Below are 26,672 nucleotides of genomic sequence, written 5' to 3'. Positions count from 1 at the left end.
ACGGAAAAGCCGCACGATCTGCAGGACATTTTGCGGGGCTGGCAGGGAGCTCCCACTGCCGGCGAAGGCTGGGCTGCTCCCTGCCTCTGCCAAGGCCATGCACCCCCTTCTCACCCGGGCCCAGCTCTGCTCTGGAGAGCCCACAGGCGCCCCGGCGGGATGCACGGCCCAGGGTTACCTGCCAGCACAGCCATGCAGCCGTCCGAGGCCAGAGCTCTAGCACGCAGCGCCAGCCGTGCTGTGAGCCGCCTGCCCTGGGCTGGACTCCTGCAGCGCTGAGAGGCCTAAGCCAACGTAGGTCCTGGGGGGCCCAGAGAGCATCCGTACCAAACTCCAGGCTGCTCTCTGTAACCCGCGGCCAGGCAGTGGGGCCTACCTCCCCGTTGCTTAGAGCAGGGCTGCTGCTGGCACGCTGCTGGTGCTCCCGAACGGGGTCGCTGCCCAGAGCCTGGCTGACTCCCAAGCTGACTCCCGAGGGATGTGGGGGAGCTGTGACGGGGAGGGAGCAGCTGTGAGCCGTCTCATCACCAGAGCTCTTGTACCCCCAGGACGGGAGCCAGTGGGGTCACCCCAGCCAACACCTGGGCAGCCTGGGGCCTCTCAGCCCCTGGGGGTGTATTCTGAGGGGAACCGGCCTGCGCAGGGCTCCCAGGCCTTGTCCCACTAACAGCTCAGCTTCCAAGGTTCACTGGGGCCTGTTGCCCGGGGCCAGCCGTGTGAGCAGCTGCCAGCGCTCACTTCCCTCTGTCGCTGGGTTCCCACAACCCCAGCCAGGAGCCCATTGGCAAGTCAGCTTCACCCCCTGGCTGGAGTGAGCGTCGGGTGGCTGGGCCAAGGCAGAGACGCCCCCAGAGCCAGGTCCTTAGTCTGCAAAATGCCCAGGACACCCCTGGCTGGATGAGGGGGGGCTGTGTGTCTGGGATCCCCCTGCAAACATCCTCCTACTAGTCTGTGTTGTCCCCATACCCACCCCGCTGTGCCGGGGACTGCAGGCCCTTCCGAACGGGGCGCCCTCCCCTGCTCCTGCTCCTGCCCCTGCCCCTCCCCCAGCAAGGCAGGCCCTTCCGAACGGGGCGCCCTCCCCCGCTGCTGCTCCTGCTCCTGCCCCTCCCCCAGCAAGGCAGGCCCTTCCGAACGGGGCACCCTCCCCCGCTGCTGCCCCTCTTCCACTGCCCCCCTTCCAGGTGTGACACCTTCCTCTGCTGCCATCCCTCCCCTGTATGGCAGGCCCTGCTGAGTGGGGCACCCTCCCCAGCTGCTGCCCAGCCCTCCCCCACCATGGCAGGCCCTTCCTCATGGGATACCCTCCCCTGCTGCTGCCCCTCACCCGGCATGGCAGGTAAGAGGCAGTAGGCCCCTACCAGCTGCTGTGTGCCTGCTCTAATCCCTGGCTGTGCGGAGGACAAGACGGCTGGGCCCTGGTTACTGGCGATGGGGCACTGGTGGAAGCTGGAGATCACGGTGCTATTGTAAGAGCAGTGGCAGGTGCTTGCAGCCCTCTCCCCCGAGTGTGGGGCAGTGTTCTTCCCTGGGGTGACACACAGCCAGCTCCTGCACGATGCCAGGCAGCCGCCTGGGGACCCGGGAATGCCCCCAGCTCCATCAGTCCCCCAGCGGCTCTGAGCCACAGGTGAGGTGCCCATGCCAGAGGGGGAAGGCTGAGTGTGGGGGTGGGGGGGAATCCCTTGGGCACTGGGCTGCTGGGGGATCTGTGAGCTGTTGCCCAGGGCCCGACCTCACTGGCCATTTCCGTGGCATGGTGCATGGGGGTGAGGATTTTATTCCCCTGGTGAGGTTGCTTGTGTTTCCTACTGTCCTCCAGTACCCCGGAGTGACTGCCTCAGATTCCCTAACAGCATCAGTGCCCAGTGGGGCGGGAGTGTCTATGTGATGATTTCTCACCCACAGGCCAGGCCCTCCCTGCCCTTGTGACCGAGGCAACCAGGTGCCACCTTCCTTCCCTGGAAACAGGACACAGGCGGGAGGAGGGACCTGGCTGGTGGGAGTTGGAACTGGGCTGGGGAGTGGGGCAGTCTGGGCTGGCTGGAGAGGGAGGAAGGGGACCAGGGCCTGGCTCGGGGACCCCTCTGGGCCCCTCTCCACAGGATGGGAGGTGCTGACGGCTGCTGGTCCCTGTGCTGACCCTGCGCTGTGTCCCTGTCACTTGGTAACTGCCTGTTCTCCTTGCTAGGCGAGAGTCACCTCTGCCTGTGGGGCAGGGGCAGGACCTGGGGACCCCCCACTCCATGACACGTGTGCCCCAGAACAGCAAGGGCCAGGCTGGCCGGGATGGCTGCAGGGACTCCTAGGCGCCTGCAGCTCCATGGCGCTCCCTGGACCTTTTGTGACCTGCTGGGACGGAACCCCAACCGGCTCCTGTGTGTTCCGGCACACAGGGGCCAGCGCCAGTTCCCTCGGATGCGCTTGGCCACAGCGCCTGCTGCTCAGCCCAGCTCCAGGGCCGCGCACGCTCGGTTGTGGCTGACTGGACAAAGCTCACGCAGCTGGGCACCGCTTCCCCTGGCACCGGCCTGCCTGGCACCGGCCATGCAAAGCGTACTGAAGACTCTAGGGCTGGGGAGCCCAGCAAGCCAGAAGCCTCCCTGTTCAAGCAGCTTCCAGCTGCACGGGCGGGAGCAGCAGCTGCGGCTGATCAGGGACTGCCCCTCTCGGCCCAGGAGGAGATCCTCGTTGGTAAGTCACCTGGCAGGCCAGGCCTGTGCTGCCCGGGGTCGAGTCCCCGGCAGTGGGGACCTGACTCTCAGGGCTGGGCCAGGTCTGACGCCGCGTCATGAACAGCAGGGCAGGAGAGTAGGCAGCGGCGTGACAGCAAACAGCAGGCGTCTGGCCCAGCTGCAGGCAGGGACTGGGGGGACCCGTCTCCCACTTCCCTCTACAAGGCCAAACCCTGCAGTCGCTGCTGGAGCATCTGGGAGCCTGGCAGGGCTGGCCCGCACCCGGGGCAGAATGGAGCCCCAGGCTTACACCTGTGGGTGGGGGACGCAGAATACACCACCCAATCAGAACCCAGGGCCACCTCCCTACTGACTTGGCCCTTGCGCCGCACAGGGCTGATGCTACCCAAGGTGCAGGCAGCGGGAAGTGGAAGGAGAAATTTGCCACCCAACCCCTTGCAAGGTCCTTGGCTGGGCCCCTACTCCCTGGGGACGTGTGCCCAGGCTGCAGGTCCAGGAGGAGGGGAACAGACACTTAGCAGGGGGCTGCAGTGCACAGTGGGGTGTACATGTGCTGGACTCTTCCCAGAGGCTTGGCCCATGCCACGCACTCCCAGTCGCTGGGGAGGGAAAGTCCCGCTATGCATGGGGTGGTGCCTGGGCCGTGTGCTCCCAGCCCCTGGCAGTGGGGGGTCCTGCGATGCATGGGGTGGTGCCTGGGCCGTGTGCTCCCTGCCATGGGTGGGGATGGGGTCCTGCGATGCACAGGGGTGGTGCCTGATCCAGGCGCTCCCTGTCCACGTCCCTAGCACTATTTCGTGCTCCTGCCCCTGCTCCATTAGTGGTTACACTTCTTTAACTCTTCCCTTGCCAGGTCCCACCCCATGAGCCCATCGCTGAGCACCCCGATGAGGACTGTGAGTCAGACGCAGGCCCCAGCACAACTCGTGGGGATCCCTGCTTTGCCAGGGGCCCCGCCGAGGCCGTGGCCCTTGGCTCCCCGTCCTAGCAGTGCGTGCCTGGTGGGTGCTGAGGGACTGGCAGGTGCAGAGGGAGAGAGATTAAAAGACAGTGTTCCACGTTCCCTGCTCTCCGGCTGGGTTTTGAGGGCAGGGGCTGTATGCTGGGGGGTGGTCTGTGGTGCTGGTCGGGCTGGTTGGAAGCAGCTGTGGGGGGCGGATGCTTTTCCTACCCAGGAATTCAGAGCTGTCCCCATGGGACTCCAGCTCTGCCACCCTCAGAGCTGCACCAAGGCTGTGGGACCAGCAGGTCGGAGGGCACATCTCCAACCTCAACCCTCCCTGAGGCTGCCCTCGGTCATGGGCTGCAAACAGCGGGGCTGGAAGGACAAGGGCCTGTCTCCCAGCCCCAGGGGACCCTGCACTTACCGCTGTGGGGCGCTCTGACAGCCAGCCAGCTGGACCCCGCAGGGCATCCCCCAGGGCCAGCCCACAGGAGTGCAGCCAGCCCTGCGCATGCCCCTTGCCTCCTGTCCCGGGCTGCTCCTGGCACCATGGCATCACTGCCACTCCTGGCCTCAGCAAAGCCCCCGTGGAATTTGCAGGGCAGGCCCTGGGAGCTGGCAGTACGGACACAGGGCTCAGCCCGACCAGCTTGGCCCTTCCTGAGCACGATGCAGCCATGCTCTGCCCAGCGCGTCCCTGGGACATATGGGGCTGAGACCCAGGGGGAGGGTTGAGTGGGGCAGAGGGGAGTGAGACCTCGAGGGGAGGGGAGGATCATGGGGAGCAATCACCTTTGTCAATGGAGCCATAGCTCTGAATGTGGGTTTAGTGACCAGTGCAATGAGTTCGAGGCCCTCAGCCCCCTCTCCCTCCTGTCTGTGTCACTGTCAGAAGCTCGTCTCAGGAGCCCTGAGCGACCCCCCCACCCCCAGGCCCTGGCCCCGGTGCCTCTCATAGCAGCCCAGGTTGGGCACGCTGCCCTGCATGTCCACAGGTCGGCATGAAGCAGTCGGACAGCCCCAGGGGCCAAGCACACGTACAGCTACCCCAAGGGTCAGGCTGATTCGCCCTGCTGGCTCTCACCTCCTCAGCCTGGTGTCCCGTTATACAGCCCCCCAGCGCAGTGGGTCCCTGGGGCTGGCCCTTTGGGGCGTAGGGCGAGGCCTGGGCTCAGAGCACTGGGCGAGGAGGCCATTGCTTCCACCTACGTAGCACGTCTGACGTCTTTGTCCAGCTGCTCGAGCCTGGCTTTGCAGGCGGCAGGACAGCAAACAGCTGGTTCCCAGCCAGAGGAGCACCCAGCATGGCACTGGCCAGGCCAGCTGGTGACGTGCCCAGCTGCTATGCTAGGCATGTGCTGTTCCCTCCATGGCACCCACACTGCCAGGACAGGACTGTGCCCGCCGACCCCCTGCACAGCCTGGGGCAGGCTCGGACATCTCTGGTGCCAGGTGGGGGCAGAGGGCAGAGCTGGGCAGACGAGTGGCTGAGGCATTTGCCCAGCATATCCCCTGCCTCGAGCCCCCGGGCTCAGCTCTGGGGCGCGGGGTGCTGCCCGCCCACCTCCCCACGCCCCAGCCCCGGGGAGGATGCCCTGCTTTCCCGTCCCCAGCTGCTGACCCACTGCTCCCCCTGGTGGCTGTAGAGGGGGAATGGGGCCTGCGAGCCCGGGTGGCTAGATGGGACCTCGCTGTCCACTCACCCCTCGCTACAGGAGCATAACTAGTTCCCAAAGTCCTGCTCGTAGGCGAAAACTCCTAAGAGCGACACTAAATTCCCATTAAAATACATGGAAAAGTCTCCAGTTTGTTCCAAGGGCTTGTAACTTGACACAAACCAGCGGAGTTTAGGTACTTTCTGATGTATGTGGATAGTCTGGCACCAGAAATAGGATGCAGTGTATGTACGTAGAGCCGGGATTCCCTGCCTATGGGTTGGGACCCAAACCTGGGTCCCGTTAGATTTGTTAAGGGTCACCAGCTGGGCAGTTCCGAGCTGCATGTGGCTGTTAAAGAAGCCATTTGCAGTTTCTTTACACTGCTGCCTTGGGCAGATATCTATCAATAGAGCTAGCTGCCATCTCCAGCAGCCATCCCTATCACTAGGACTAGCAATTACCTTATTTGCTGAAAGCTTAACACTTGAGTTAATTGGTTTTAATGACTGTTACCTACTGGGGGCAGGAGGGCTGGGGGAGCCACCCAGCCTAGCAGCCCTGGTGAAGAGGCTGATGAAGGAGGAGGAGTGTCTAAGGCTGGGGCCGTTTAGGGACGCAGGGTGGGGTCTAAGACTGGGGGGGGAGTTCGTGGCTGTATTGGGGGGGTGTAAGGCTGGGGGCAGTTTGGGACCGGGGGGCGGGTTAGAACCTGGCCGAGGGTGAGGTCTGTGGGGCAGGCGGGGGGGAGGTCCTAATAGTTTGTAAACCCTCGAGTTACCCAGGGTAACTTGTATTTTCCTGCAAGGGGAGGGGAGCCAGGAACCCCCGGGCGCTGCTCAGTTTCCTGGCTCCCAGAGTGGCAGGAGCTGGGAACCAGGGGCAGGCTGGTTCCAGTCTCCCCATGGCTTGTGGGACCTGGAAACTGATGAGCTCATGGCTGGTCAGTCTCACGTTCTCGCCCATGCAGGGGAGGGAACCAGGCTAAGAGCCTTCTCCCCCTGTTCCCTCAGCCGCAGGGCCATCAGACAGCTGCATGTCTGAGGGAAGGGAGGGAGAAGGCTCCAGCCACGAGGCTGTGGGTCTCCCCGGCCAGGAGCCCCCCGGCTGGCCCATATAAGTGGGGGAAGTTCACTCGTTTATGAACACAGGCGGTTGTGCGCGGCCCTCGTTTAGCGAGTACCCGTAAGGAAAGTGCTTGTTAAAGGAGGGATGAGCGTGTTGCTGCCTGGCCCTCGTCTCCGGGTCCCCACCGTGCTGCGTAGGGGCTGAGGCAGCAGCGGCTGCAGTAGCTGGCACACAGACCAGCCTGCTGCTACGAGCCCTGCGGTGGGCTAGCTCCCCTGCCGGGGGGAGCAGCAAGGGGGTGCTGGGCTGAGGGAGTGCTGGGTTGCCAGGTCCTGGCCCACAACCCTGCTGCCCTCGTGCACAGGGGAGGGGAGACACCAGGCAGGCTCACTGCAGAGCGCACCAGCCTGTGGGACAGGGCCCCTCCGTGCACCTGAGCCCATCCAAGCACGACAGCCCTGGCTTGGCCCCCTGCCCCTTCCTGGCCTGGCACGGGGCTCGCCTCTGGGGGGCAGGCACCTCCCACAGGCCTGTCTCAGCGTACCCCTAACTAGCCCAGGACGTGCAGCTCTGCTCCCGGGCCCAAGCCCAGCCAGGCGTGGGGGCTGTAACCCGGGGAGACGCCCCCAGCCCAGCAAGGCTGTGTCTGCGCCCAGGCATGTCCATGTCTGTCTCGCACCTCGCCGTGCATGCAGCGCCCGTGTGAACCGTCACGCCAGCGCCTGGGGGGGGCACTGAGCGCGCCTGCCTCGGGGGACCCCCGCTGGCCTCTGCGGGGCAGATCTCAGGCCTCGCTCGCCGTGGGCCACCCCCGCAGAGAAGCCGCCGTGGGCAGCGCCGAGGGAGCGACGGCGAGCCTCCGGAGGGCCTGGTGAGCATAACCCTTCAAGCCCGAGCAGGGGCCAGTCACGGCCCCCACAGGCAGCAGGAGCCCAGGTGAAGCAGCGTCTGTCTGCCGTGCAGTCAGGACTAGAACGGCTGCGTGGGCCGACATGCCCACGGGGGGCGCAGCTCTGGGGCCTGCCCAGCCTTTGCTGCTGCCGCAGGCCAGCATGGAGGCTGGTGAGGCAGAGCTGCTGGGCACTGGGCCCACCCAGGCAGGGGAGGGACATGCTTGGGGCTCCAAAGGCGTGGGTGCCCCCAGGCCTCTCATCTCTGGCATCGTCTATCCCCACCTGTGCCCCCCGGCCGTCCCCGCTGGGGCTTGTCCAGGCTGAGCGGTGAAATGCCCTGTGTGAGCTCAGGGCCCCTGGGCCCCAGCCAGAAAGGGGCTGAGCTTCCCCAGCTGTTGCTGTCCGTGAGTGGAGCGTCACCCACGTCCAGTTGCACTTTGGCTCTGCAGGGACGTGGCTGAGGCAGGCCAGGCGCTGGGATAAGGCTGCACCGCAGAGACCCCCAGCAGGTACCGAGCCCACTGGGCCCCCTCAGGAGATGTTTAAAGGGCTCCTGCTTGGGACACGGAAGTGGGAAGCTGCTGCTGAAATCCACCAGGGCTCAGGCTGCAGGCGCTGAGGGTGGGCTCACCTGGCACCAGGCACAGGGCTGGAATGGATCAACAGGCACAGCAGAATCCTGGCTGGTGCCCAGTGACTCTGCAATGGTGCCTGGACCGCAAAAGGGGGGGGGTACTGTGAGGCCAGGTCCCTCCCAGCCTTACACCCCCGTGCTTGTTCCAACCAGCAGGAAAGGCACAAATGAAACGTGGCGGCTGGCAGAATTTTCGCTGCAGTAGGGCTGCCCCAAGCACCGGGCTGCGCAGGTTTGTTATTGTAGGGTTGCTCCAAGCACCGGGCTGCGCAGGTTTGTTATTGTAGGGGTGCTCCAAGCACCGGGCTGCGCAGGTTTGTTATTGTAGGGTTGCTCCAAGCACCGGGCTGCGCAGGTTTGTTATTGTAGGGGTGCTCCAAGCACCGGGCAGCGCAGGTTTGTTATTGTAGGGCTGCCCCAAGCACTGGGCTGTGCAGGTTTGTTATTGTAGGGCTGCTCCAAGCACCGGGCTGTGCAGGTTTGTTATTGTAGGGTAGCCACTGACCATGGCATTCTGGCTCTCATTTCTTCCAGGTGCTGGAGCACTGAGCCCCCCCCCCAGCATCTTGGAGTTGGGCCGCAGGCCTTGGCGCTGGGACTCTGGGTTGTCCGGGCTTTGCTCATTCGCTGCAGCGAAGAGAACAGCCCAGCTGGTACACTGAGCAGGTGGGCAGCTGGACTCTGCCCCGCCCGGGGCTGGACCAGAGCTTCCTGCCAGCAGGCAGCTCAGCCGGGAGCTTGGCTCATCCTGGCTCCTTCCCTGGGGCCCCAGGCTGCAGTGTGACCCCTGGGCTGCCTGAGAGCCCCAGAGAGTCGAGTCGAGTCGAGTCGGGGCAGGTGCCTGCGGCCAGGGGCTGCGGACTCACTGCTCTCACCATGCTCTGCAGCGAGCAGCCTTGCTGGGAGGCAGGAGAGGGGCCAGGTGTCCACTGAGCCTGTCCCCTGCAGGTGCCATGCCCATGCATTTAGGGCTGACCCTTCTTCCCATGCAGCTCATGGACCTGTGGCACGTGCCCGCCAGCCGGGAGCAGGGATGGTATTTGGCGCTCATGGCCCCGAACGTCAAGGGCCCCACTTTTGCTTGGCTCGACCCCTCTAGGCTGTATTGTCACCAGCAGGTAAGGCTCTCCTGGGTAAGGGGCTGCAGGGTCTTGGGCCCGGGGGTGGCCTGCCGCTATGGGGAGGGGAGGGTTAAAAGGCTCTGTGTTTCTCGGGGAAGAGGAGACCCATGAGGTCACCCCCCTGGCTAGCCGGGCCCGGCCCCACAGCGATGGGCACAGTTGGCACTCACCACTGCCAGGTCCGCATGGTGTTGGGCTGGTGGGTTAGCGAGGGGGAGGCTGGGCCCCAGGCCCTGGGCAAGGCAGCTTGGGAGACCATGGCGCTGCTGGGCTGAGCTGAGCTGAGCTGAGCTGCCCACCAGCCTGGGCACAGCAAGGAGCCAGGGGCTCTGCCTTGCTGCCCTGCTCGCGGGAGGCCAACTGGCTCTGGTGGGCGAGCCCGGCAGGGAAACGCTGGGAGCGGAGCCGGAGGGGGCGCTGGAGGTGGCCGCCAGCTGCCGTGTGCCAGCCCAGAGCAAGCTCTCGCCCTGACGCTCCGGGGGGCTGACGAGCGGAGTGAAGGCCTGCGTGCCACTGCAGGGTGCTCCGGGGGGCCAGGGCACCGTCCCATCCCCAGTCCCCTAGGGTCCAGTGCCCTCGGCTCCCGCTGGGCCAGGCCATAGCATAGGCCTCCTGGCTGCTCTCTGGGTGGCAGCGCTCGCCAGGCCAGCTGTGCCGTCCGTCTCCCCAGGGCCTGCAGGACTGTATCGCCGACCTGCTCCAGCCCTTCCGCGCCGACCCCATTGACCTCATCGCTGGCATCGACGCCATGGGCTTCATCCTAGGTAACCCCTGTCTCCTACCCCAGGCTGGGGGCCAGGGCAGCACCCGGCCTGCACCCAGCCAGGGCTAGCCTGGGCCCCGGCAGGTGCTCAGGGCACAGCCCAGCACACAAGTCCCAGTGGGGTTCTGCCCCGGGCTTCCTGCTTACAGGCGCCCATGTGACCCTGGCTTCCCGCCTCTGGGCTCTGCCCTCCCTGCCCAGGCCTAGGCCCTGGTGCCCAGAGCACCGGTGCCCGCTCACACCTCTGCTTGCCCTGTGCCAGGGGCTGCCATAGCCAACACCCTGCAGAAAGGCTTCCTGGCCATCCGCAAAGCCGGGCACCTCTGTGTGGAGACCTGCACCGAGCCCTACACCGACTACTCTGCCCACCATAAACTGATGGAGATGAGGATGGACGCCGTCCAGCCAGGTGAGCGCTGGGGCAGGCCGGGGCCTTCTGTGCTGCCCTGTGGAAAGGGCCCCTCCTTTTGAACCAGCCTCGGCCTGGGAGCAGCACCCTGTCTACACCTCGCTGGCCCCACCTGCTTCCCGGACATCCCCTGGGCACCGATACAGCAATGCCAGGCTGCCTGTGCCAGCTGAGCCCGACTGCTGGACTGCAGCACCAGGCAGGCCTGGCAACGACAGCGGGAGGGGAGAAGCTGCCTAACCGAGCCCTCGCACCCCAGGTCTGCGCGTCCTGCTGGTAGATCAGTGGATCGAGACGGGGGGCACCATGCGCGCTGCCATCCGCCTGGTGGAGCAGCAGGGGGGCATTGTTGCAGGTACTGTGCAGCAGGGCATGTGGCCACCTTTGGCCACCGCAGCCTGGGGCGGGTGGGGCGGGGAGCAGCCAGGGACAAGGGGACCACGGCCTGCCTGGAAAGAGCCGCAGGCTTCTTCCTGCTTGCGTTTCCCCGGAAACCCACCTTTGGAGAACCTTCTCTGGTTGGAGAAGCGCTACCCACCTCCCCAGCGCCGCCCCCAACATCCCCCTCCCCAGCGCCCCCTGCTCCTGCACCTCTCTGGTGCCCCCTCCTCCTCCCCCTCCCCCTCCCTGGTGCCCCCTCAACCCCCCAGCTCCCCCCCAACCCCCCTTCCCCCTGCACCTCCCCAACGCACCCTCCCCCCACCCTTGTAACTACACCGTGGGGCACGGCCACGTGGGTGGGGTGATGACAACCAAAGCAGTTTCACAGGTGACCCCTCCCCAGCGCTGGCCCAGCAGGGCCCATCCCCCGTGGGGCACACAGGCTGGAGCAGGTGGCAAGGCCTCACTGGTTTCCATGTGCTCTGGGGGGAGGCTGTTATCACCCAGCCCCTTCAGGGGGTAGCTGGCGTTGTGGAGGGGCCATGGCTGCCTGCCTGACGGAGCTCAGGGACTGGGGGCTGCCAGAGCCTCTGGGTGGCCGCCAATTGGTTCTACCTGTGCAGCATCCCCACTGAGGGCTACGCAACCGCAGCCTGGAAGAGTGTTGGTCAGGCTCTCCCAGCCTCGAGGGATTTAGTGAAGCCCACCTGGGGAAACTGAGGCAGGGCTGCAATGGCAGAACTGCGCCAGGCCACCAGGGGGCACTCTGGTCCAAGTGAAAGACCAGCTGCCCCAGTGCCACTGGGCGGGAATGGGCGGGAAGGGCTGGCTGTCCTGCGGGGCGCTGGGAGGTACAAGCTCTGCCCTCCCCGGCTGGGCTGGGGAGCCGGGTGCTGCCTTGCCCCTGGGCTCTGCAGGCCCGATGGCCGGGGCAGGGGATACAGGGTTTGCCATGACGGGACGAAGCAAGGTGAAATCCCCCATAACGCACCTGGTCGCCAGGGCTCCCTCGGGCTGGCTCCGTCCCCGGGCGCAGGTGGAAGTCCCAGCACTTGGCATACAGGGCCCGCCGGTGCTCCCCCATGCGGTGCTGGGCACGGGCTGGCCCACCTCATTGCCTGGCCTGCAGTGCTGCGTGGTGGCCACTCCCACCCTTGGCCATGCCTAGCAGAGGTGGCACCCGCTCGGCAACCACTCCCACGAGCACGGCACGTGCCGGGCAGGCATCAGTGCAGCTTTCCTGGCAGGGCCCCACGCAGCCAGCCCCAGGCGGAGGGCGTCCCTGTGACCCCCCAATCCCCATCCCGCAGGGGTCGCTGCCATCTGCATCGAGGACAGCGAGGGAGGCCGGTGGATCCAGGAGCATTACAAGTGTGCGCAGTGCGTCCCGCCGCACCTGAGGTCCCAATTCAACAGCCACCAGCTGGAGTCCTTCCAGGCCTTCGGGGCCAGGCCAGGCCAGGCCTGATGGGATCTCCTGCCCCGCAGCCGAGCTCCAGACCGAGCGCTCCCGGAGGCCTGCAGCAAAGCTCGCCCAGGAGAGCTGCTCTCCCTCCCGCACCGCGCTCTAATCCCGTTTGCCCACACACCCCTCCCCAGCCACAGCGGCTCTGCAGATCCGGAGCTCAGACACCAGCTGCCGCCTGCCCCCACCACAGTCTCACCCCTCAGCAAACCTCCTGGATCTGCACCCCCCATGCCACCCCCTCCGGAGCCCGGCCTGGGCACCCTCGGCGCTGCAGTCCGAGCTGGCTCCTCCGTGTCGGAATGGCTGCCAGCAGGGGAGGCTCCTGGGGCCCTGGCAGAGCCGCCCTCCTCCCATGACACCCCGGGGCGGTTTTTTTAAAAAGCGTAGAAATCAGGTTTATTACAGACAGCCAGGAGACCTTGGCCCTTGCTAATTACACACTGATTTGCATAGTTAATGAGCTTGGGAGGTCTCTTCCCTCTCGCTGCGGCCAGTGGGGTCTGTGGGGCAGCGGGAATGGGGCAAGGCCCAGGCAGCAGCTCCTTCTGCTTCATGGCTCTTGTTCCTCCAGCTGGGCTGGGCAGGGCAGACTCCGGCTCTGCTGCTGGCCTGAGGCAGCACCGTGCCTCCTGGCAGCATTAGCCCCCAGAGGCCGGAGGGTGCGGCAGGGGCCGGCAGAGACTCCACTTCCCTGAGCCCACAAGGAAAGTCCAGGGGATTCCTGGCCCAGCCAGGAAGGGACGGGCGAGCTGCCTCCGTCGCCCCAAGGCTGGCCAGGGCCAGGAGCAGTGCAGGCAGCTCCGCCCAGCCGCTGCTCACCCCAGCACCAGCCCCTGCACCTCTGGGAGCAGCCCAAGGAGCCGGAGCCAGAGCCAGAGCCAGAGCCAGGCCTGGTTCCCAGGCACCCAGCCACAGCCGCAGCCCAGGGTGCCGAGGGCAGGAGCTGGGGCAGGGGCAGGGGCAGGGGCGGGTCTGGCTGAGCAGTGGAGGCTGGGGCTGAGCCAGCCCTGCAGGCCCCCGCCTGGGAGCTCTTTGGTAGTGAAGAGAGTTGGAGGCAAGCGGGGGGAGGGTCCCTCAGCGGCAGCACTTGGATCCCCTCCTGGGCGCCGTCAGGTACAGGTCGCTGTCCTTGCTGTGCAGCCCTGGGAGAGCAGCACACGTGGCACCCCGGGAAGTCCAGTGAGCGCCCCTGCTGGTCCCGCCCCGCCCCGCCCCACCCCACGGGGAGCTGGCTGTGGCTCAGCGCACGCCCCGGGAAGGAGCCAGCAGCCGCTGCTGCACCTCAGCGGAAGCCTGGGCTGCCGCTCTCCCGCAGAGCGGCCCCCGGGACTGGGGGCCTACGCCCACCCCCACTCAGTGGTTACCCTGGGCAGCCAGCCCAGCACTAGCCTTGGGTGCGGCGGATACTCACGCACGACGTCCCCGATCCTCCGGGCGCTGCTCCGCTCCAGCTCGGCCAGCACGCTGCTCTCGAAGGTCAGCGCGGCCACGCGGAAGAAAAACTCCCGCACGTTCTCCCCTGTCCGGAGAGACGAGGCTGGTGCCGCAGCTCTGGGCCGCGCGCGCGGGATGTGCTACTGCGGGGGCCATGGCGGCGGGGCGGAGAGCTGAGCGGTGTCTGAGCACGGCACAGGCAGGGGCGCGGTGAGGGAGGCCTGGGCCCAGGGGAGCAGTGATCAGACCCCCGTGGTGCCAGCCAGGGGTCTTGTATGCCTTGTCAGCCCTGGGGGCACCAGGCTCCCCTCTATGGCCCCAGAGAGGCAGCAGCCGGGGGCACCTCTCTCCTTTCACCCCCGCATGCAGACGGCCCCAGGGAAGCCGGCAGGGCTCTCACCAGTGAGCGAGGAGACAGCCCAGTACTCCGCTTGCATCTCCCTGGCCACCCTGAGCGCGTCTCTCTCAACGAGGCTGTACTGCGCGGGCGGCTGCGGGAGGAGACAGGAGGTCACTGCAGGAGCCCTGGGGCCAGCCCCATGGCAATGGGGCAGCTCCTGGGGCTGGCTGGGACAGCCGGGGTTGGAAGGCAGCTAAGCACATTGCCTAGATCCCCCCAGTCTCCGTGCTGCAGTCAGCTGAGTAGGGCCCCCATGGCCGGGGGGGCTGAGACACGCACTCACACTCAGATCCTTCTTTGAGCCCACCAGGAAGAGCATCACGCTGGAGGGGTCGTTCTCCTTCAGGGCGTCGGCCAGCCACTGCCTGCAGGCGAGAGGCCCTTAGCCGGGGGGACGGGCAGGGCCCCGGCGGTGGGACTCCCACAAAGCCAGACTCTGCTGCCCGCTCAGCCAGGCCCAGGGATGGCAGCAAATAATCCCCAAACCAGTGACCCACCCCCACCCTGGACCTACAGCCTGGTCCCCTGATGCCTCGAATACCCCACCTCAAGCCCAGCCACTGGCCCCTCACAGCCCCTCGGGCCTCCCACACACACCACCCCAGACTGACAGCCTGGTCCCCTGAAGGCTCGAATACCCCACCTCAGGCCCAGCCCCTGGCCTCCCATAGCCCTGGCCCCCCATGCACCAGATGCTGCTGCTTTCCCCTTCAAGAGGTCCCCCTCACGCCCCAGCCCTCACCCCCCAACCTCTCCACCAGCTGCCATCGCCTCCCAGCCCCCCGTGGCTCGCGGTCACTACGCCTCCCCCAGCAGCCGTCCCCGCTCCTGCCAGGAGAAGGCCGTGGGCCCCTGCGCTGGTGTTTCCGCACCTGGTGTGAGCAAGAGAGGCCACGTTGTTCACGTCGAAGACAATCACGATGGCTGGGGAGAGAGCAAGAGGTGAGCGACGGGGCAGCCAGTGCGGGCCTGGCACCAAGCAACCCTGCACAGCCGGGCGCTGGGTCCTGAGAGCACCAGGGTGCCTAGGCCTCCCTTGGGTGATTGTCAGCACGGGGCTGGGGAGACAGTGTTACAGCGGGGCCGTTCCCCGCGGCTGGGTGTGCGTTACAGCGGGGCCATTCCCTGCGGCTGGGTGTGCGTTACAGCGGGGCCGTTCCCTGCGGCTGGGTGTGCGTTACAGCGGGGCCGTTCCCTGCGGCTGGGTGTGCGTTATAGCGGGGCCGTTCCCCGCGGCTGGGTGTGCGTTATAGCGGGGCCGTTCCCTGCGACTGGGTGTGCATAGGGGGCCCATTCCCCGGCGCTGGGTGTGCATTACAGCGGGGCCGTTCCCCGCGGCTGGGTGTGCGTTACAGTGGGGCCGTTCCCTGCGACTGGGTGTGCATAGGGGGCCCATTCCCCGGCGCTGGGTGTGGTACAGCGGGGCCGTTCCCCGCGGCTGGGTGTGCGTTACAGCGGGGCCGTTCCCCGCGGCTGGGTGTGCGTTACAGCGGGGCCATTCCCCGCGGCTGGGTGTGCGTTACAGCGCGGCCGTTCCCCGCGGCTGGGTGTGCGTTATAGAGGGGCCGTTCCCCGCGGCTGGGTGTGCGTTACAGCGGGGCCGTTCCCCGCGGCTGGGTGTGCGTTGTAGCGGGGCCGTTCCCCGCGGCTGGGTGTGCGTTATAGCGGGGCCGTTCCCTGCGACTGGGTGTGCATAGGGGGCCCATTCCCCGGCGCTGGGTGTGGTACAGCGGGGCCGTTCCCCGCGGCTGGGTGTGCGTTACAGCGGGGCCGTTCCCCGGGGCTGGGTGTGCGTTACAGCGGGGCCGTTCCCCGGGGCTGGGTGTGCGCTACAGCGGGGCCGTTCCCCGGGGCTGGGTGTGCGCTACAGCGGGGCCGTTTCCCTGCGGCTGGGTGTGCGCTACAGCGGGGCCGTTCCCCGGGGCTGGGCATGGTACAGCGGGGCCGTTCCCCGCGGCTGGGCGTGTGCTACAGCGGGGCCGTTCCCCGGGGCTGGGTGTGTTATAGCGGGGCCGTTCCCCGGGGCTGGGTGGGTTATAGGGGGGCCGTTCCCCGGGGCTGGGTGTGCGCTACAGCGGGGCCGTTCCCCGGGGCTGGGTGTGCGCTACAGCGGGGCCGTTCCCCGGGGCTGGGTGTGTTATAGCGGGGCCGTTCCCCGGGGCTGGGCGTGGTACAGCGGGGCCGTTCCCTGGGGCTGGGTGTGCGCTACAGCGGGGCCGTTCCCCGGGGCTGGGCGTGCGCTACAGCGGGGCCGTTCCCCGGGGCTGGGTGTGCGCTACAGCGGGGCCGTTCCCCGGGGCTGGGTGTGCGCTACAGCGGGGCCGTTCCCCGGGGCTGGGCGTGGTACAGCAGGGCCGTTCCCTGGGGCTGGGCGTGGTACAGCGGGGCCGTTCCCCGGGGCTGGGTGTGTTATAGCGGGGCCGTTCCCCGGGGCTGGGCGTGGTACAGCGGGGCCGTTCCCTGGGGCTGGGTGTGCGCTACAGCGGGGCCGTTTCCTGGGGCTGGGCGTGGTACAGCAGGGCCGTTCCCCGGGGCTGGGTGTGCGCTACAGCGGGGCCGTTTCCTGGGGCTGGGCATGGTACAGCAGGGCCGTTCCCCAGGGCTGGGTGTGCGCTACAGCGGGGCCGTTTCCCCGGGGATGGGCGTGGTACAGCGGGGCCGTTCCCCGGGGCTGGGTGTGCGCTACAGCGGGGCCGTTTCCTGGGGCTGGGTGTGCGCTACAGCGGGGCTGTTCCCCGGGGCTGGGCGTGGTACAGCGGGGCCGTTCCCCGGGGCTGGGTGTGCGCTACAGCGGGGCTGTTCCCCGGGGATGGGCGTGGTACAGCAGGGCCGTTCCCTGGGGCTGGGTGTGCGCTACAGCAGACAGCGCGTTATACCCTGGCCAAGCCTCTGGCTCTCAGCACACTGGCCCCTCACCTTGTGCTCCGCGGTAGTAGGTGGATGCGATGCACTTGAACCTCTCCTGGCCGGCTGTGTCCCACCTGGGGAGAGGGGCCAGCGTGTTAGTGGAAGGGCCGGCCCGGGGCCGGGGCCGGGGCCGGGGCCGGTACTCACAGCTGTAAGCTGAAGGGGACGCCCAGCACCTCGAAGCGCTCCATCTCGAAGTCCACCCCGATGGTCGCCTTGTAGTTCTTATCGAACGTGTCCTTGCAGAACCTGCAGGGGAGGAGCTGGGGGTTCACCAAACACGGCCCCTCCTGCCACAGAGGCCAAGCCCTGGGGCGTCTGCCCAGCGACCCCGCACCGAAATGCCACCCACTCTGGGGGGTACAGCAGCTGATCACAGGGAGACACAAGCTGGGGAGAGTGAGGGAGGATCGAGGGAGCCACGGCCCTGGACTGCCCCGACGGGGCATTAGTTCTCTGCTGGCAGAGGGAAAACGAGGCTCCCCAGGAACTTCCTGGGACATCTCCCATCCAAGCAGCAAACGGGCCTAGCTCCGGGGGCCAGCCCCTGCCCCTGCCCACCACCTGGCCTGGCTGAGGGGAGGCATTCCCAGCCAAAGCCCCTCTGAGCCAGCGCAGGAGTGAGGGGAAGTGGGGACACCCCATAGCACTGATTGCATCTGGAACAGTCTAGGTCACCGGGCGACTCCCTGTAGGCCCAGGTTCTGCGCAGTGCCCAGTGATAAATGACACCCACGCGCCCAGCCAGGGCCCCACCTCGCGCCAGCCCCACCTACCGGTTGATTAAGCAGGTCTTGCCCACCGCCAGGTCTCCCACCACGATGATCTTGGAGATCTTAAATCTGCTGGGGAGAGCAGAGCAGTCAGGCGTTAGCTCCCATCCCCCGCCAGGCCAGGCCAGGCCCCAGCTGTGCCAGCAAACCCCGGCTTCACGCCTTGAGGCCAGGCCAGCAGCTGCTGCCCGGAGGGGTCGTGGGACAGCTGGGTGGCTCTCCCCGGGGCGTGCCCACGACCACTGCTGCCAGGGCTCCCTGCCCCACTCCCCAAGCCGGCCAGCTTCCCCGGGGTGATGATTAACCGTGGGCGCAGCAGTCTCCTGGTAACGCCCATGCGAGGCTGGCGCCTCCATCTGCTCAGGAAGCTCCCGAGTCAGTTGGCAATGAGCTCCCACGGCGTTTGCAAATGCAGCCTGCTGAGGAACCCCAATCGAACCTTCCCCTGGGTGCAGCTCCCCCCACACCTCATCCCACTGCTCTCCCAGCACCCTAAACTGCCGCTCCGCCCCGAGCACCCCAAACCACCATTCTACCCATTACCCTAAACTGCCACTCCGCCCCGAGCACCCCAAACCGCCGTTCTACCCATTACCCTAAACTGCCGCTCCGCCCCGAGCACCCCAAACTGCCGCTCCGCCCCGAGTACCCCAAACCACTGTTCTATTCATTACCCTAAACTGCCACTCTGCCCCTGTGCACCCCAAACCGCCGCTCCGCCCCGAGCACCCCAAACCACTGTTCTATTCGTTACCCTAAACTGCCACTCTGCCCCTGTGCACCCCAAACCACTGTTCTACCCGTTACCCTAAACTGCCGCTCTGCCCTTGAGCACCCCAGCTGCTGCTCGCACCCCACACACGTGCCCAGCCGCCCCCACTCCAGCTCCTGTCCCCTTTGCTTTACAGATGTGGGCCTGGGCTCTGGCAGCAGCATCCCAGGGAGGCCCACCCACAACTGAGCCAGACACTTGGTAAGGGGACTTTTGGGAGAGTCTGAGCCAAGCCCTGGGGCAGCACTCAGAGCAGGTGTGGGGGGAAGAGGACCCTGAAGCTGCCACACCAGCCCTGATATCCCCAGCCTGTTGCTCGAGGGAGGGGGTGGGGGCGGCTGCTGCAGGGGGGTGCCCCAGGCCCCATGGGACCCCCCGTTGGGATGGCCCTGGTCACCACGCTGGGGGAACAAGCCCTGACGCAGTCCGGACGGTGGGCAGGGCGTTCAGCCGCAGGCTCAGAGCCGTTCCCCTGAGCACAACGCGGGGAGCCTGGGCATCTCCCCGCCTCACCCCCACAGCCTGTCCAAACACCTCCGGCTGGCCTGGCCCTGCATTCCCTCGGCTCGCCCCAGCTGCGAGCCAGGCCAGGGCAGGAGCTCACCCTGGCTGCCGAGCCACAGGGAGGCAAGAGCGCCCAGCTCCCTCCGCCCTGGCTCTGGCTCCAGGCAGAGGTCAGGCCAACCGCCCCCCTCTCCCCTGGAAGCCAGGCCCAGCTGAGAGGCGCTGTCCTGGCAGGACCCCCACCTGGCTGCTCCCCCCCACACCACATTCCTGCAAGGGGAGGAGGCGCCAGCCAGGCTCCAGCACGCAGGGCTCTTAAAGACACATGCCGCCAGCTCCCAAAGCCGCCCCGGCCTGCTCCCCTCTGCTCACCGCCCTGAACCGGGCTCAGCCATCGTAAGGAGCCCGGGGCCCATGGACATGGGGCACCCTGCTGCACAGCACGGCGTTCCCCACCGCCGGGGCTCTGTGTGTCCCACATCCTGCTGCACAGCACAGCTTTCCCCACCGCCGGGGCTCTGTGTGCCCCACGCCCTGCACGGCTTTCCCCACCACCGGGGCTCTGTGTGCCCCACATCCTGCTGCACAGCACGGCGTTCCCCACCGCCGGGGCTCTGTGTGCCCCACACCCTGCACGGCTTTCCCCACTGCCGGGGCTCTGTGTACCCCACACCCTGCACGGCGTTCCCCACGGCCGGGGCTCTGTGTGCCCCACATCCTGCTGCACAGCACGGCGTTCCCCACTGCCAGGGCTCTGCGTGCCCCACGCCCCGCACGGCTTTCCCCACCGCCGGGGCTCTGTGTGCCCCACATCCTGCTGCACAGCACGGCGTTCCCCACTGCCAGGGCTCTGTGTGCCCCACGCCCTGCACGGCTTTCCCCACCGCCGGGGCTCTGTGTGCCCCACATCCTGCTGCACAGCACGGCGTTCCCCACTGCCAGGGCTCTGTGTGCCCCACTGTGATGAAGTGGGGGATACCTGTGTGTGTGTGAGTGGCTCACAGAGGGTGTGGGGCTCCTGCTGAGGGTAACCTTGACGACCAGGTAACACCTTTGTACTGCAGACAAAGGAGGAGGTGGAGCCTGAGGGGTTTGAATTGGAACTGGGAGTTGGAAGCAGTTAGTCTGGGCTGAGGGAGAGCGAGACAAGGGAGGGGGCAAGTCCCCGGCTCTGGGGGCCCCTCGGGGCCTCCTCTCCCCAACATGGATTGGACTGGCTCTGTCTGCCTGCTGCACTGACTCCTCTGTATGATGCTGTGTCCTGTCGGCTAATAAACCCGCTGTTTTCCTGCTGAGTGAGAGACTCTCCTGCCTACGGCCGGGGTGCAGAGCTTGGGGGACCCCAGAACCCCATCACACTGGTGTCAGGAGTGGGATGTTCTGCACCCTGAGGATGGAGCATCCAGCAGTAAGTGACCGGGGCCCCGGAAGAAGTGGGGCCTGCGAGACCCAGGTGTGCTGAAGGGCAGTGAGGTGCAGCTCCCCAAGGCGGAGGGGCCTGCGGCCGAACCCAAGCAACTGTGGTCGTGGTCCTTGAGAGGGGGTGTCACACCCGAGGAGGGGTTACTCCTGGGAATCTGTTGGAGTCGGTCCCAGAAGGTGGAGGGGCCGAGAGCCCAACCCCCAGGAACAAGTGACCCCTGAGGAGGCTGACGCTGAATGAGTCCTTCCCAAGACAGGGTGCTCATGGTCCTTGAGAGCGGGTGTCACACTGAAGAAGGGGTTCCGCTGGGAGTCTGTTGGAGTCAGTCCCAGAGGGCAGAGGGGCCTACGGCCTAACCCTGGGCAGCTTGTGACCCGCAAGGAGCCTGGCACACTGAAGGGATTCTTCCAGGAATCGTGGGGTGCAGAGGGCATCAGCCTGAGAGCCTGCAACCACGCTGAGCAACTCCGCTGTGAAGTGGCAGCACCTGGAAACCGAATCGAGATTAAAGAAGCTGGACAAGGCAGCGTGGATGTGCAGTGGCGGAGCTGAGGGCTGGGGAGAATCCTGCAGAGGTGAGCCCGGATTGGGGCAGGGAACCCTGGACTGCCTGGAGCTCTGAACCGAGTGGCCTGCCACAGCTCAAGGAGGGAAGGAGCGATTCCAACCCATCATCTACTAGTGGCCAAGACAGACCTGCGAAGAGTTTTCCAGGCCTGGGCCGAGGAAGGTGCCTGTGCGTCTGTGCAGGAAAGCAGCTGATCCACTGGGAATGGCAAGTTGTCTGTGAGAGAAGCTGCTTCACCTTCTGTGTGTGTGTGGAGACCAGCCGGGGGGCTGGGACAAAGGAAAGAGTGTCTCCCATTGTCTGTCTGTGTTGAACAGCAGCAGCAGCCTGGGGAGAGAGCAGAGCCTGCGTTTGGAAAAGATGCCAATGAGGAAACTAGCCCATTGTCTGAGGAAGATTCCCCAGCCTGGGGTGGCTGGAGAAGGAACCACCAGAAAAGAGCATTCCAGGTGTGTCTCTGAATCCAGCCATGGGGGCTGGAGCAGAGGGAATGGCTCTGGGATGGGCAGTGGTGTCCCTGATAAGGACACTGGTCCTTGGTGCAAGAAAAGTGCTTCTGCTTCTGGGGAAGTGAATCCTTTGCCTGAGCCTGTGGGGGCTCGAGATGGAGCCAAGATCCCAGAGCTGGATCTGAGGGCAGCTGAAGCCCAGATGGGAAGTGGGCCTGCCTCTGTGTCTCTCAGGGGGGATGATGCTTTAACTCGGTCTGATCCAGTTAGTATCATCAGGGAACCCCAGAGACCAGACGATTCTGGTACTTGTTCTTTGCCTGATGCTGAGGTGTTACTGGGAGGGGTTGAGAGGACTCTGTCCTACCAGAGTCATCCTCTCGCCAGGACACAAGAACAGACGGGCAATGGAGTTATGCTGAGCGATGAAGATAAAGGAGCTGGTAGCAGAAGGGAGGAAAGGGACTCTGACCTTCTCTCCGGTGGTACTGGCTGTCTGCCTGGAGGGGGATTACATGGGAATCTGCCTGATGGGCCAGAAGTGATCCTGGGTATAGGTGAACCCCAGGAGCTGGTTGTGGCTCAAGTGAGCAGTGCCCCTGTGGAGCCAAACAGGGGTGAGTTGTTGTTTGGGGGAGCTCTTAAGGAAGAGAATTTCCCTGAAACTTTTCCTGACCCGTCTGTGGGGACTGCAGAAAATGGGAGTGAGGTGAAGGTGAGTGAACAGGAAAGGTGCTTGTCTGTAAGCACCAGAGCAACCCTTTGCCTGGGGAGAAGTTTGTTTCAGCTCCTGATGGCCAGGACCTGCCTGAGTGTGAAACCACTGGCTGTGCTCTGCAAGGGTCCAAAGCAGGCAGGGTAAAAGTTTCTCAGGAATTGGAAGTTGATGCAAGTAAAGTGAAAACTATCAGGGAGTGTGAGCAGCCCTGTGAGAACCAAGTAAAACAGCTGCACAGTCAGTCTCTGTAGGATGCAGGAGAGGGCCAGCAATTCCCCATCTCCAGATGGTGGAAACACTTATATTCTTATACTGGACTCCACTTCTGATTCCAGGGGGAGGCAGTAGTTGGAGGTGGAAGGACAAAGGAGCTTTGGGCCTGGTGGGCCAGTAAGGGATAAACAGGGATTCCTTCATGTGGATTCTGCATCTGGGACTCACAAAACAACTCTCAGAAAGCAGTTTGGTTTGCAAATTTCCAGACTGGTGGGGGGGGCCATCTCCCTGAGATCATCAATGGCCCAGCTCTTGTTAGAAGAGAGGGCACAGCCAGAGAGATCAAATTTCCACCCCAGGGGGCAAGAGAGAAGATTAGAACTTGATGGTGCTAAGAAAGGCCTCAGCCATTTATCCCCAAAATACCAGATTCTCAAGGAGGTTGCACAAAAGTTGTGGTCTACCAAAGAGCAACGTAAATGTACAGTTGCAATGGGTTTGTTCTGTTACTCACGCTGACTGCTGTAACCAAGGGGTGCTGCTACCAAAAGCTGTAGAATTGTACCATGCACTGAATGTTTAAAAAGAGCCATGTGACATGACGACATTGATGTAGAAGCATAAATTGTATGCTAAAGGAGTCTGTAACTCTGAAATGTCACCATTGTTCCCTGTAACTAGTCTTGCAACCTCTGACATGAGAAGGAACATTCCAAACCTATTGTGTGGCATGGAAGGGGAAACTGAGGCACACAGCCATTGTGGTGGTCTGGCTAAATGCCAAGGATGGAAGCATTTGTACCTTCCGTTACTGGACTGTAACTGAATTCCAGACATTAGCTGGAGCAGCTGTATGGACTGGTGGTCAGATGGGGCAGGACCCAGACCACAAAAGACCTGTTCGATCTGTTGGTGCTGCAGCGAGACCAACCAACCCAAGGGAACTAAAGGAACTTGCCCGGCTGCATCACATGAAAAGGGCCAAGACCAAGCTCCTGACTTGGAGCCTCCCCCAGCAGGACTATGATGTGGAGGTGGTGCACATCGAGGGGAGAACAGAGGGTACAGCCAATGCCCTGTCACAAGGGGAGAGCCCCGAACTTCCCCAGGTCACCAGTTGAGTGACCCCGCTCAGTTCGGTCTGGAAGGGGGGAGAGATGTGATGAAGTGGGGGATACCTGTGTGTGTGTGAGTGGCTCACAGAGGGTGTGGGGCTCCTGCTGAGGGTAACCTTGACGACCAGGTAACACCTTTGTACTGCAGACAAAGGAGGAGGTGGAGCCTGAGGGGTTTGAATTGGAACTGGGAGTTGGAAGCAGTTAGTCTGGGCTGAGGGAGAGCGAGACAAGGGAGGGGGCAAGTCCCCGGCTCTGGGGGCCCCTCGGGGCCTCCTCTCCCCAACATGGATTGGACTGGCTCTGTCTGCCTGCTGCACTGACTCCTCTGTATGATGCTGTGTCCTGTCGGCTAATAAACCCGCTGTTTTCCTGCTGAGTGAGAGACTCTCCTGCCTACGGCCGGGGTGCAGAGCTTGGGGGACCCCAGAACCCCATCACACCCACACCCTGCACGGCTTTCCCCACCGCCGGGGCTCTGTGTGCCCCACATCCTGCTGCACAGCACGGCGTTCCCCACTGCCAGGGCTCTGTGTGCCCCACGCCCTGCACGGCTTTCCCCACCGCCGGGGCTCTGTGTGCCCCACATCCTGCTGCACAGCACGGCGTTCCCCACTGCCGGGGCTCTGTGTCCCCCACACCCTGCACGGCGTTCCCCACTGCCGGGGCTCTGTGTGCCCCACACCCTGCACAGCTTTCCCCACTGCCGGGGCTCTGTCTGCCCCACACCCTGCACAGCTTTCCCCACTGCCGGGGCTCTGTCTCCCCCACACCCTGCACAGCTTTCCCCACTGCCGGGGCTCTGTGTGCCCCACATCCTGCTGCACAGCACGGCGTTCCCTACCGCTGGGGCTCTGTGTGCCCCACACCCTGCACGGCTTTCCCCACTGCCGGGGCTCTGTCTGCCCCACACCCTGCACAGCTTTCCCCACTGCCGGGGCTCTGTCTGCCCCACACCCTTCACAGCTTTCCCCACTGCCGGGGCTCTGTCTGCCCCACACCCTTCACAGCTTTCCCCACTGCCGGGGCTCTGTCTCCCCACCACCCTTCACAGCTTTCCCCACTGCCGGGGCTCTGTCTCCCCCCCACCCTTCACAGCTTTCCCCACCGCCGGGGGCTCTGTGTGCCCCACACCCTGCCCGGCTTTCCCCACTGCCAGGGCTTTGTCTGCCCCACGCCCTGCCCGGCTTTCCCCACTGCCGGGGGCTCTGTGTGCCCCACGCCCTACACGGCTTTCCCCACTGCCGGGGCTCTGTGTGCCCCACACCCTGCATGGCTTACCCCACTGTCCCCGTTCGCTGCTCCTGGCAGGCGCTGGTTACTTGGGGATGGAAGCTGGCACGCGAGTGGAGGGCAGCCTCTCTGTGAAAGCACTGAAACGGGAGCATACAGTGAGCTGGCAGCGCCTGGGCAGCGAGCCCGCGAGTTGGCAGTGCCCGCTGCGGTGGGGGATGCTCCTGTTGGAGCCCAACTGGAGCACCGGCCAGACCAGCTCTGCGAGGGGCACACGGCGCGACCCTGCCACCCCCCCAGCTCAGCTGGGCCTGCCTGCAGGAGGGACCACACAGGCAGCTCCCACGTGCCCCATTCCCAGCAGAGGGGGAGGGAGGGGAGCGGGTTGGGACGTGCCGGCTGCTTCTCTGCAGCGCCGCTGCCAAAGTGAGCACCCGAGGACAAGCTGGGGAGAATCCATCTCCCCCAGCTGCAGCGCTACATGACTTCATGGCAGCTCTGATACTCTTCCGCTCACCCTCCCCGGCCCAGCACAGCGGCCCTGCCTCCAAGCCCGGGCGTACTCACCGGAGGCAGCTCAGCAACGACCCTGTCCCTCCGGACGGGGGCGAGCACACTCATCATGCGAGCCCGACTCAGCCAGGAGCAAGCAGGCAGCCAAACCCAGCGGGGCCAAGGGTGCTGGAGGTTCCCTCCCGCGTGGCTGACGGTGGCTCAGAAGCACGTCCTGCAGGGGAGGGAGGGGAAAGCTGCTCTCTCCATCTGGCAGCAAGTTCCCCAGCGTGGCAGGGCAGGAGCACTCCGACCCTTCCCCCGGCTGGGGCAGCCCAGCCCTTGCCCAAGCACACGGCCAGCACCGCACAGCGGAGCAGACTGCAGCTGCCTTCCTGCGAGCTCAGAGGGCCGCCCCAGCTGTGAGGTCCGGTTCCACGGCTCATCCGCGGGGAGCGCTCTGGCCCCTGGCACAGACACAAACGGGCCTCCTGGCTCTGGGCAGCCCTCAGAGCCCCACGGATCTCAGCGTGGAGCACCTGGGCGTGCCCAGGGCTCGCTCTGCTGCGCTGGCTGGCTCCTGCCCCTCGGTACCCGGCTGTGGAGATGGCCAGCAGCGGGGAAGGCAGGTGACAGCTGTGCTCTCAGAGGGCCCCTCTTTACCAGCCCCTGAAGGGCAAGGCTGAGGCATGGGCCGGAGCCAGTGCACACTGAGGAAAACAGGGACACTGGCTCCGCTGCGGCGTGGGGCTGCCTGGAGAGAGGCCAGGAGACGGCTGGGGGGGCCACCCCGAGCCAGCCGGGGCTGTAATCGCAGCAGCTGCTTTGCGCCCCCTAGTTCTCCAGGGGAGGCTGCGGAGGCCTGGCCAGGGCCACCCAGGGGCTGCTGATGGGTGGGGCCGGGACCGGGGTCGGAGCCCAGCTCTCAGGGCCAGCCTGGGTGCTGCGAGCACCACTCCCCCTCCAGACACTTTCTAGCCCACTGCGGCTACAGGCTACCGAGCGGGGGCCGGGGCCGGGGCCGGGCCCTGCTCCGCCGCCTCCCCGCCGCCTGGGCACCCTGCCCGGGGAGGGCTGCGTCTGCAGGGGGGCAGGCTCCCGGGCAGCCCTCCCCGGCCGCTGCCCGCACTCACCCGCACCAGCGGCGCCGCGGAGCGCGGGGGTGCCCGGCCGGTAACCTGATCCCCAGAGATCCCCGTGCTGCCCCGCGCACCTCCGCCCGGCTCCTTCCCGCGACAGCTGCAGCCGCCCAGTGACTCACCGGCTGCGGCTCCGGCTCCGGCCGGCGGGAGCGGGCAGAGCCCCCCGCAGAGCCCCCGCCCCGGGACGCCCGGCCCAGCCGCCTGCAGCTCCGCGCCCCGGGCCCCTCCGCCGCGTGGCCGGCAGCCGGGGGTCCCCAGCGCAGCGCGTCGGCAGAGGCGGGGGGCGGGGCGGGACGGGGCGGGGGCTGGGATGGGGCCAGGCCGAGGAAGGGGAACGGCCGGGGGGGCGGACAGAGGCCGGGGGGCAGGGGAAAGGCGGGGGGGCCGGTCAGAGGCTGGGGGGGCAGGGGAAAGGCGGGGGGGCCGGTCAGAGGCTGGGGGGGCAGGGGAACGGCCGGGGGGTGGGCACAGGCCGGGGGCAGGGGAAGGGCTGGA

The 26,672-nt window shown here is 65.8% G+C and overlaps 2 protein-coding genes across 6 annotated transcripts; one reads left to right on the top strand and one right to left on the bottom strand.

Annotated features, from left to right (window-relative positions):
* The first annotated feature begins 7,679 nt into the window (after positions 1–7,679).
* LOC142022991 (adenine phosphoribosyltransferase-like) lies at positions 7,680–12,047 on the top strand. 3 transcript variants are annotated; one of them, XM_075013456.1, is made up of 7 exons: positions 7,680–7,764; positions 8,424–8,555; positions 8,882–9,007; positions 9,681–9,774; positions 10,036–10,182; positions 10,442–10,537; positions 11,874–12,047. In XM_075013456.1, exons 3-7 carry the CDS (start codon positions 8,885–8,887, stop codon positions 12,029–12,031), a joined length of 618 nt encoding a protein of 205 aa, XP_074869557.1. In that variant the 5' UTR covers positions 7,680–7,764; positions 8,424–8,555; positions 8,882–8,884; the 3' UTR covers positions 12,032–12,047. The 3 variants fall into 3 exon arrangements, with proteins under 3 accessions (XP_074869557.1, XP_074869559.1, XP_074869558.1); XM_075013458.1 differs by lacking the exon at positions 10,442–10,537; XM_075013457.1 differs by lacking the exon at positions 8,424–8,555 and having other exon boundaries at positions 7,698–7,764.
* A 984-nt stretch (positions 12,048–13,031) lies between these two features.
* On the bottom strand, positions 13,032–26,433 carry RAB34 (RAB34, member RAS oncogene family). Of its 3 annotated transcripts, none has more exons than XM_075013452.1 (11): positions 26,297–26,433; positions 25,111–25,270; positions 24,592–24,683; positions 17,549–17,617; positions 16,920–17,021; positions 16,782–16,846; positions 14,738–14,789; positions 14,149–14,230; positions 13,866–13,956; positions 13,443–13,550; positions 13,032–13,173 (listed from the first exon to the last, which is right to left on the bottom strand). In XM_075013452.1, the coding sequence occupies exons 2-11, from the start codon at positions 25,165–25,167 to the stop codon at positions 13,106–13,108; spliced, it is 786 nt and encodes a 261-aa protein (XP_074869553.1). In that variant the 5' UTR covers positions 25,168–25,270; positions 26,297–26,433; the 3' UTR covers positions 13,032–13,105. The 3 variants fall into 3 exon arrangements, with proteins under 3 accessions (XP_074869553.1, XP_074869555.1, XP_074869554.1); XM_075013454.1 differs by having other exon boundaries at positions 17,549–17,614; XM_075013453.1 differs by lacking the exon at positions 26,297–26,433 and adding an exon at positions 26,169–26,272.
* Between the last annotated feature and the right edge of the window lie 239 nt (positions 26,434–26,672).

Source organism: Carettochelys insculpta, chromosome 19, assembly GCF_033958435.1.
Source record: "Carettochelys insculpta isolate YL-2023 chromosome 19, ASM3395843v1, whole genome shotgun sequence".
Taxonomy (NCBI): domain Eukaryota; kingdom Metazoa; phylum Chordata; order Testudines; family Carettochelyidae; genus Carettochelys; species Carettochelys insculpta.
The sequence above is the reverse complement of the archived record's forward strand: the minus strand, read 5'-3'. Positions and strand labels throughout refer to the sequence as shown.

Coding starts and splice junctions, on each gene's coding strand:
- LOC142022991 (XM_075013456.1), top strand. CDS start 8,885: ATGGACCTGTGGCACGTGCCCGCCAGCCGGGAGCAGGGATGGTATTTG. Junction 9,775..10,035: donor CGCCATGGGCTTCATCCTAG/GTAACCCCTGTC, acceptor GCCCTGTGCCAG/GGGCTGCCATAGCCAACACC. Junction 10,538..11,873: donor GCAGGGGGGCATTGTTGCAG/GTACTGTGCAGC, acceptor CCCATCCCGCAG/GGGTCGCTGCCATCTGCATC.
- RAB34 (XM_075013452.1), bottom strand. CDS start 25,167: ATGATGAGTGTGCTCGCCCCCGTCCGGAGGGACAGGGTCGTTGCTGAG. Junction 14,790..16,781: donor CTACTACCGCGGAGCACAAG/GTGAGGGGCCAG, acceptor CTCTCTCCCCAG/CCATCGTGATTGTCTTCGAC. Junction 13,551..13,865: donor GGCTGTCTCCTCGCTCACTG/GTGAGAGCCCTG, acceptor CTCTCCGGACAG/GGGAGAACGTGCGGGAGTTT.